The sequence below is a fragment of the Pavona decussata genome, unplaced genomic scaffold (assembly GCF_977016875.1).
Source record: "Pavona decussata unplaced genomic scaffold, jaPavDecu1.1 SCAFFOLD_48, whole genome shotgun sequence".
Lineage (NCBI taxonomy): Eukaryota > Metazoa > Cnidaria > Anthozoa > Scleractinia > Agariciidae > Pavona > Pavona decussata.
This window is the reverse complement of record NW_028145470.1, coordinates 2737076-2747500: the sequence shown is the minus strand read 5'-3', so window position 1 is coordinate 2747500 and position 10425 is coordinate 2737076. Positions and strand designations below refer to the sequence as shown.

The 10425-nt window shown below is 40.1% G+C and overlaps 2 protein-coding genes across 2 annotated transcripts in view; both read left to right on the top strand.

Moving 5' to 3' along the window:
* LOC146481775 (solute carrier family 35 member G1-like) overlaps nucleotides 1–1466 on the top strand; it is a 1671-nt gene extending 205 nt beyond the window's left edge. The window contains exon 1 of the mRNA XM_085107917.1: nucleotides 1–1466. This exon is cut by the window's left edge and continues 205 nt beyond it. Within this exon, the coding sequence (XP_084964043.1) occupies nucleotides 1–1125 (1125 nt within the window). The 3' untranslated portion in view covers nucleotides 1126–1466.
* A 4874-nt stretch (nucleotides 1467–6340) lies between these two features.
* LOC146481774 (solute carrier family 35 member G1-like) lies at nucleotides 6341–8537 on the top strand. The gene is made up of 2 exons (XM_085107939.1): nucleotides 6341–7610; nucleotides 7733–8537. The coding sequence occupies exon 1, from the start codon at nucleotides 6616–6618 to the stop codon at nucleotides 7600–7602; it is 987 nt and encodes a 328-aa protein (XP_084964065.1). The 5' UTR covers nucleotides 6341–6615; the 3' UTR covers nucleotides 7603–7610; nucleotides 7733–8537.
* The last annotated feature ends 1888 nt before the right edge of the window (nucleotides 8538–10425 follow it).

Here is a 10425-nt window from a genome sequence, read left to right as displayed (position 1 = left end):
CATAGCAATGGTTTTGATCTCACATCAAGGACAAATCAGGTGGACTTCAACACAGTTAATAATTCTGAAAGTAGTTTATCCAGAGATCTCTACGATTCTACCACACAGATCACCCTGCTGGAATCAACAGAAACGACAACAAGAGTCGTAATCCCTCCTTTGAGGAAAAAAAGCTTCGCCTTTTTAGGAATTATACTTGCCATGCTTTCGTCATTAATGTTTTCCGTCGGTTCTTTGATGGTCAAACTTGCGACCAGTGTCCCAAGCTTTGAGGTGGTGTTCATTCGATTGACTTTCCAACTTGTTTTCTCGCTGCCAGCCATGATATTCCTAAGAGATAAATTTATTCACCCCTGGAAGAAAACAGGATTTCTGGTTCTTCGTGGTGTCACTGGTGTCACAGCGATGAGTTTAATGGTTTATTCCGTTAAACACATGTCTTTGGCTGACGCAAGAGTGATATTTTACACCTCCCCTGTTTACACAGCCCTTCTGGGCCGCATCTTCCTCAAAGAATCAGTGACCAAGTTTGATGTGATAGCTACAATGCTGAGTTTAGGAGGAGTGGTGTTAATTGCCAAACCCACATTCTTGTTTGGATCCCTGGGTGAGAGTACTAGCACCAAACAAGTGTGGTTCCCTGCTACTATGGCCATAATGAGTGCAATTTTTACTGCATGTTCTACAGTTCTGATACGGAAGATATCCCAAGATGTCGGCGTCAGAGTTGTGGTATTTTATTTCTCTGTCGTTGGATTAGTTGTTAGCCTGTGTGCTTCACTAATTTCTGGAGGATTTAAATACCCAGACTGTGGAACTCATGACATACATTACATGATTGCAACTGGATTTCTTGGGTATTTAGGGCAGTTGTTAACCACAAAGGCGCTGGAGTTGGAGAAGGCAGCTGTGGTATCATTGGTTCGTACAGTAGGAATTGCAATATCATTCACACTTCAACTCATATTCCTGAATGTTGTTCCAACCGGCCTGAGTATTGGTGGTGCTGTGTTGGTAATGCTGTGCAATGTCGTCATCTTTATCAAGAAATATTTGGATCAGAAAAAGTTAAATAAAGATGTTCAGGAACAGGATACCCAGCATGAGGTGCAAGTTCAGCGTTAACCTTGGAGGAGTCTGAGATTCACAGGGGTACTCACTTAGAGAGAAAAGGTGGAGGATAATATATTTCATCCAATTCCCAAACACCTTGCAGTTAGTTAAAACACACAGCTGCAGCTAGTTTTTCAGCCTGCTTTAAGATCTTACTGTATACATATAAAGTAGTGAATAGTATGGCACCTGTTTATATTCAGGGACATTTAGACTTTTATATACCTAGCCATAGCCTTAGATCCGTAGGCTTAGATCCCTGCTCCGAAGGGTTTCTCTGGGCTTATATGTTGGTTTACCTCCCTCCACAAAAACCAGCGTTTCCAAATTCCAATTCGACCTGGATACAGTGGTGCAGCATGTTGACCTTTTATTTGTTTTATTTATTATTTATTTACTTTACTATGAAGGCTAATAGGATCAAATAATTCCACCCTATTGATTTGTCTTGCATGCCTATTTAGTCATGGGTTGATGTGTATTGTCTGGCTTGGTTTTAAGGTCGGGCTTCGTAATCTCAGGAATCCTTAAATCATGGTTTTGTTCCATGCATTGTGCAGTTCCTGTAAAAATCCATAACAAGATGCCCGGCTAATGGCATTAACACAGAATGCTTAATGTTATTATGTAGCCCCAATTATTCCCCATTGTATGTTTCGCAGATATTTAAAAACTATCCTCCCTTGGCAATTGAAATAATTGTCTGAATGGTTTTATTCAGATATATATTGCGTGATACTTATGGTTGTGTTACTAGGGATCATACCAGAAATAACTCTGCAATAACGTCATGACCCCGCTAAACTGGTCTGGCCTCCTCTAGCTCTAATCCTTCGTAATCGCGTTGATTATTCAATCTGTTTTTGAAAGTGGAATTTCTTCGCTGTGAACTGTCCCAATTTCCACCGTTTCAACTGTCGATTACTACCTAGAAGTTATTATTTCGATTTATCGCTTGAAAAAGGTCTGTTTTCTCTCTGAAAACGACAGACCAGAGTCTTAAATTCATACTTGTGGCCGCTATTGAACAAAAATAACTTTTCGAAATGATGACTTGCTTTGACGTCACACAGGTAGGAGGACATATTTTATTGCATAAATTAATGTGCCGATTTGTGGATATGACGAAAAAGATACCCGACCCAAACCTATACACGGCCTGCCCTACGGGCATTCCGTGTAACTACTCCATGGAAGGTCATCAGAAATTCCTAGCCAGTAGGGGGAGGGGGGTCTTAGAAGTCCAAATTTTAAAAGCAAAGTATGAAGCTAAACTGTAGCCTGCAGAGCAGTCATTTCCATTTCCTTTAAGCCAAGCAGGGCAAGCATGAAAAAAACACAAGGGCATTTGGCAAAAAAGTAGGAGCAGGGGGGAGGGAGGCTCCTACTTTTTTGCTCCTTTTTGCCCAATGCCCTCATGCATCTTTCGTGCTTGCCCCACTTGGCTTAATGGAAATGGAAACAACTGCTACGCAGGCTAGCTAAACTGAAAATTCCGTCGGGGGAGGGGGATGCAAAACAAAAAACCTTCCGTGAGGGGAATATGGATATTTATTGGAACTGCACATGGTATGTAACCCTGGCTGGGCTGTATAATACTGTTCATGATATCAGGCTCCACTGGAGCTGTTTTGACCCATAATATTCAAATACTGTTAAAATTCTACTAAGATCAGTGGGGTGGGGCGGTTTAATTTCAGGAACCTCAAAAAGGGTGAGAGGGTTGGGGGTTCAAAAAGGGCTTATTCACAATCTCAAAATAAATTATTATAATGATGGGTTGTGCATTACAAATACAATGTTAACAGAAGATAAATTTTAGGGCTGGGTTTAAATGGGTGTGGAGTTTAGGAGACAGTAATGTTTGCACTTCCGTGAGATGAATGTTGAAACGAGGAAAACAAACAGTTTTTAAACCTTAAATTCTATTTTTAAATGGAGCAAATTTTTATTTAGTAACTTGTCATTTACATTTAGAATAGTCACATTGATGCTTGTATGGAATTTTCAATCGTTAGTCTCGTTAGGTAAAAAAATCAATAGTCGATACTTTATTTTTGGAACAAATATATCTTGAAAGCAAAAAACAATGTTGTGAAATGTGTTTTTACTCAACAGAGGCAAGTTGCGTTAAGGACAGTACCTACTTTTGTTACTGCGCATACGTTCTGCTCATTTCGGGATACTCGGGTTTCCTATGGGTGGTGCTTACTAATACTGGGATATTTTTGCGCGGTTTAAAAATAAGCGAAGAAAGCAGAACTCAGCAAGTGGAAAAAAAAACGCCATACATTGCTTTGTTTTTTACGGCTTTTTAGAATAACTGTTGCTTTTAAAATTATCTGTAAAAACTGCGTGGTTACCCTCAATTTTCTTTTTGGATTCCAATAGCCCTTGCTAAGATCTGCTTTTCTCTCATAGCCATAAACCGCATTAAATTACTTCTGTATTAGTAGGCACCGTGCTACCCTGCTAGCAGAGTCGCTTCGATCTTTCCCAGAAAAGAGGAAAAGCTAAGAAAAATCAAAGTGATTCTGCCAGCACGGTAGCAGATGAAGGGACATTTGACCATATATACATGTTAATTTATTAGTAGTCTCGGAGACTTGTCCCATTGTGTGAACAACCCATTTTCGACAAAAAATCACGTTACTGCAACCGAATTTTAGTCTCTGACCTGACTCAGTCGTCTCTTATGGTATCATACGGTGAGAGACGACTGACGACGAGTCAGCTCTTTGAATTGAAGGAACAAGTTCCAACTCGGAATCGTCTTAAAGGGAAAGTATCACGAAAATTTGATGTCATTTCAAAACCCAAAAATGTTTGTCTGTAAACAGAAACAAAATAACAATTGTCTAGTTTTGTTATGAATTATCACCCCAGTGCAATAGAACTGTCGATTAGTGCCTCTGGTCAGAGACAGAGTAGGTTGGAATGTATTGAAACTTGAAAAATGTTAGGCTAATGTTTTTCAAGTTTTCGTGTTTTCGTTTCCAAAATGCGCTAGAACAGAGTTCGAGTTGTTCCTGTCAAGAATTGAGTTGATTTCTCTCCTCTCATTGTTCTAGAATTATTTTGTAGCAAAGTGAAGGTCCTATTTCGCCATTTTAAACAAAAGAGGTTAAAAAAAACCATGATACTTCCCCTTTACGGACGGTACCTCCAAATTTGCGCGGTTTATAGCTATGCGAGAAAAGCAGATCTTAGTATAGAAAATTAAGGGGCTAGCGGGGCAGTTTTAAGAGATTAACTCCTGCTCCCTTGTGTTCTCCGACTTTAGCCCTGTTTTCTGCATGTACTCTTGTTGACGATGCAAAAATTATTTTCTTCCAAATCTTTTAAAGGCAAGCAAGGTCACGGATTCCACATGATATGCTGTCTTTCACTGAGAAGTTCGTGATTAACATTTTGACACTGAAAAACTCTAAGGGCGCATTCTTTTGGGATAATTCTGGTAATTCTTATTCAAGTTCAGTAATAACATAATACACAGAATGACAGTTCCCAAATGAACGCAATTTCTCCTAATTTTGAGTAACCAAAAACCAAAATAAAGTATAGTCAAGAATAGCAGTCAAGTAACTAAATCCGTTCACGTTCACTTTGCCAGATGTGTGCATAACTTCGGAATCCTGCATTGAACCCAGCCGATTCCAATCCACTATCGCGGATCACCATGCGAAAATAATTCCACCAAATTCTCCATTAAAAAGCTTTTTTTGCAAAATAAATTGTTGCCCAGAAAAAAACAACAGAGGCTGTGAATGCTATTAAATTGAAGTAAAACAACCTTTATTGAAGATAAGTACACAAGGATGGATAAGATGAAGAACGATATCAACCTCAGGCTGATCTTCACGACAACTTTGAAAACTTTAGTCTTAACTTTTCAAAATCATTGACCGATGCGACCAGTTGGTCTGCGCGTGACTTTGCCCCTTAAAGCTATCAGGGGCAGAATGAACCTGTTACTATTTTGTTTATTCCAAAAACAGAACTGGGGCACGTTTCTAGAAAGTGCCGGTAACTTACTGGGCCCGAAAAGTGTCTTTGATAATAAATGTTTCTTAACAGAAGTCAATTTTTGTCAGTTTTGAATACTAAATTATAAAACCTTATAATTCTATGAAAACATTGGCCAAGTACCATGTCTGTAATCACTGTGTAATCGGCGAAAAAACATTTTAAAATATACTTGTCGGACCCGGTAAGTTACCGGGACTTTCCGAGAAACGGGCCCCTGGTCCCAAAACAACACGAATACCGTCCATTCCGTGTATTTGTATTCCGGAATAGTTTCTCCTTGGGAATTCGATCTTCTCAAAGCCAGCACATAAGTGAAGTGGTCAAACTACTATACTCGAACAGGACCCATCAAACCACAAAACAGATGGTGGTCTCTGCCTGCGCCCCCCTTCCTCGACCTCAAAAGATGTGGTCACCCCTCTATCCAGCGGCAAAATATGACAATGAGATTCAAAACCTACTTTATCTTGCAATGCTGATTCTTGGAAGTGGAACATTTCTGTTTCAACTCATATTTTAAACCCAATGAAATTTTTTCGGTATTAATGTTCACGCGATAGGTGGTGTCTTCGATAACCTCCTATCCCAGACAAGGTGGGCCCTCTTCGAACTCGAGCTAATTTGTTGTTTTAAGAACATGAAATCTCCGACGGGCAACTGATCAGCCGAGGCGCTTGACAGAAACACTCTATTGTCTAAAAGGTCCCAAAACAACACGCCGTTAAACTGCAGCACTCGAAGACGCTTGAAGAACATTTTACATGAGGCAGTGTGTGACGCAAGGAATGGATTCTATGAGTATGAAGCTCCGCTCTAGTGGCTCCACGCGCTTTACTATAAAGCATTGCGTGACTGGTGGCCCGTATGACGAAAACGAAATCACGCGTAAGTCATAAACTCTAGCAATTTATAAGGTTTGGCATTTAAAATCGAAGTGACCTTCTAGTGAAATTTAAACATTCTCTCAATTCCTGTCGTCTTTTTAGAAAGCGAAGGCACGTCATGAGAGCCTGGTTGAAAAACGACATACTTCTGGAGGAGTATGCTATAAAGCGTTCCGTTTGTCGCGTGATAATTAAAAAAGCGTTCCGCGACTGGTGGCCCGCATGCCAAAACAGGAAAACCACGTTTCAGTCAAATTCACAATGAACAACCTTTGGCATATAAACTGACGAACTTAGTCACCTTGTTCTTCACAAAAAACTGACCCCTCAACTCCTTTTGTCTTTTTGAAAAGCGAGAATATGAGTGAGAGCCTGTTTGAAAAACGACTTCGTCGCTTGTTGGTCACTCTTTTCGACGCATAAGAAGACAACTTAACGCAAGCCTAGACGAGATGCTTTCTGAACGAGATAGCACTAGTTTTTCTTAAAAGAAATGTAACACCGTATGAACATCACGCGGATAATTGCTCAGAAAAAACTGAGTTCTCTCCAGTTCTGTTAGCTAGACTTTTCTTCAATCTCGTCAACAATGGAGAACCAAAACAAAACAGTAACAAGGATTGTAAGCCTGTTTTTCAGCGCTAAATTCCTCTCCTTCCTTGGGATCGTTTTAAGCATAATTTCGGCCTCGCTGTTTTCTATCGGTGATTTGATGATCAAACTTGCGCCGAGTATTCCAAGCTTAGAGGTCGTGTTCATACGGTTGATATTTCAACTTGTTTTCTCGCTTCCACCCATGATATTCCTGAGAGATAAATTTATTCACCCCTGGAAGAAAACAGGATTTTTGGTTCTTCGCGCTTTCAGTGGTGTCACGGGGATAGCTTTGACGGTTTATTGTGTGAAAAACATGTCCATTTCTGATGCCAGAGTGATATTTTGCACCACCACAGTTTACACAGCCCTTCTCGGCCGCATCTTCCTCAAAGAATCAATTACCAAGTATGATGTGATAGCCACAATGCTCTGTTTAGGAGGAGTGGTGTTAATTGCCAAACCTACATTCTTGTTTGGATCTTTGAGTGAGGGTTCCAGCACCAAACGAGAGTTGTTCCCTGTCGGTATGGCCGTTCTCTGTTCAATTGTTTTCGCATTTTCTACAATTCTGGTACGGAAGATATCCCAAGATGTCAGCATCAGAGTTGTGGTATTTTATTTCTCTGTCGTTGGAGTAGTTGTTAGCCTGTGTGCTTCACTAATTTTTGGAGGATTTAAATACCCAGACTGTGGAACCCATAACATATATTACATAATTGCATATGAATTTCTTGGCTATTTTGCATCGTTGCTCGACACGAAGGCATGTGAGTTGGAGAAGGCTGCTGTTGTGTCATTGGTTCGTATTATAGAAATTCCTTGCTCGTTTATCCTTCAGATCATCTTCTTGGATGTTGTTCCAACTGGACTGAGTATTGGTGGTGCTATATTCGTGCTGCTGTCTAACATTGTCATTTTTGTCAAGAAACATTTGGATCAGAAAAAGAAAAGTAACAAGGATTACACTCCCATAGAATAATTCAGTATGTCGTCCCTGGAATAGCCTCCCACGCAGACGTTCTTAGGGGCTCGTCACGAGTTCCTGCCCCACGTTCCACGTTCGTGGGGCAGGAACGCGTGACGAACCCCTAAGAACGTCTGCGTGGGAGGCTATCCCTGGAACGAATACGCGCACGCATAATTAATTGATTGATTGATTGATTGATTGATTGATTGATTGATTGATTGATTGATTGATTGATTGATTGATTGATTGATTGATTGATTGATTGATTGATTGATTGATTGATTGATTGATTGATTGATTATTTGCGTTCGACCTAGAAAGAACTTACCCATAATACAGATTGGAGTCGAGAATGTATGGGACAACCAGTCGGTCAACGAATGAACGAACGAACGAACGAACGAATGGATCTTCAAACGCGTATCTGGCATTCCCCACAGATTTTGCAGGGGCGGATGACATCATCACCAACTTGGCAAAGGAGAGAAAGCTTGGGATCGAGATTATCGAACGCGCTCCTTAATTTTGATTATTACTAGTTTTACCTTAAAAGAACAACGATGAGCTGTAGTTTAACTTGTTGATTACTGAAACATTCAACTTTCTTGTGAAAGTTCAGCAGCCTTTGTACTCGTTTGCAACAGTCTAAATATATAGCCCGCTTCGGTTTGCGGGGGCTTGGTTCGGCTGAGCTGGCCCTGATGAAAAAAACATGAAACTCGTGGACAAAAGAAGATTTAAACAAGTTTGGATTTACTACCTGTATAAGCTTTGCAGCTTGTGCCGGACTCTCAGATAGTTACGAATGTTTGGTTTATTACTAGAGTTGATAACTAAAGGTAAATTGGCCACCGTAAAGAGATTCGAGTGCTGACGTTTCGAGCTTTAACCTTTAGTTAGATTTGCTCTGACGAAGAGCGCTGGAAACGTCAGCACTCGAATCTCTTTACGGTGGCCAATTTACCTTTAGTTATCAACTCTGTTGATAAACCAAGCATTTGATTCCACTCCCAATCGACGCAGCACCACATTTTCTTTAATAGAAACTAACCCCCTTATCGCAGATAATTGGGCTGGTTAAACTAGGAAACTGAAAAACAAAGCAAACTTACGCGAAAATTTAACGCGCGGGAATTTGCGAGAGAAACTTCCCGTGCGTTTAATTTTCGCTTTCGCTTGCTCATTTTTGTTTTTCGGCAGGCCCTACTGTCTGAAAGCCTCAGGCCGGAACACATTATAAGCTTTGGTGAAGTTTTATTATTTTTGATAGCTGAATTAGCGAAGAAATCTTGGAAAAAGCTTATCTCCCTTGATTGAATGCAACATTTTTTTTTTTACCCGGAAAAAAGCTAAAATGTTAGAGAGACTTGGAATCGCCTTTACGTCCAAAACTACAAACATGGGATTCACGTTTACGTTTTCTTGAAAATGCTTACATAGATGAGAACAGTGCAAAATAATTATGGTCTTATGAAATAAATGTGATGGTGTATTTCAAGCCCGGTGAATGAATGAGATAAAGTATTATTCTAGAAAGTGACACAGGCATACTTGGAAAAAATTAATCCGAGTGCTCCTATCAGGAGTCGAACCTAAGAACTTCCGATTACTAGTTCGGATGCTCTACCTGTAGCTCAGTGGTAGAGCATCCAAACTAGTAATCGGAAGGTCTTAGGTTCGACTCCTGATAGGAGCACTCGGATTTCTTTTTTCTGAGTATGCCTGTGTCACTTTCTACTGAATAATACTTCATCTAATTCCGGTCTTTCTTGCTAACGGAAAACTACTCAATTTTACTGAGATAATGAAAACAGCAAATGGCAAATGTACTCACGTGGTTATTTGCCGTTTGCCGCGTAACTCTAGATCTCTTTATTTTTTTATTTTCTCAGTATTCCGGCTACTAAATTTACTAATTATTGCAATATTCCCCGACTCAGGTTTTCACTCTTTTATTTGTTTCATTAATCCGGTCATTTCGTAAAATAATTTTTACATTGTCAATGAGAGTACAGCAAACAGGGGTTAAAGTTCTTAACCCACTGGATCCTAACAACGCATATTTGCGTAGAAACAACGTTCTTGCTTCTATGATTTGCTTCTTGCTTAACTTAAGTTACAACGACATGATAATGTGTGAATGGCACCAGCTGATGTATATTGTCATCATCACACCCAGAAAACTGACTACACCTCTCGATATTCGCTTGCCTCTACCAACATTCCAGCTTAATGATGCCAGATTGGGGGCTTCTGCAGAGGAAAATGGCTCGAAAAAACACTTATAAAGCGATGATTTTACCAGATTCGTGCTCGTGCCCTCGCTCGAACAAACAACAACCGTCACTTGCGTCACGTGACAATTTAGCCTGAGCCCATAGTTTCTTACGACCGCAGATACTTTTATTTTATCTCCATTTATGGAGAAATTAAGTGGCTCAGACTATTTATTGCCAAAAAGTCATTGAATAAAATAGCACACACCCAGGATTCAAAGGGTTAACATGGCGAAATTATTCAACTCTCTGAAGGAGAAAATGGTCGAAAATACTTCGTTGCAGAAAAAAGAAAGGAAAGGAAAAGAAAGAAGAAGTTAAAATGCGGAGCTGGAGCGGAAAGATGAGGATTTTTGCTAAAGTTTGACCAGAAAATTGGCGATCATTTATGATCCTGGGACGGGGAGTCATTGGATAACGCGATCCCGGAGTTTTGATTGGCTTAGCGGTCATGGGATAACAGCTAATGTAGTTTCAGAGATTTGACTGGCTTATCGTGCATGGTATATTATACACTTAATGTATGGTCCCGAAGGAAACAATTAGTTTTGTTTCCGAG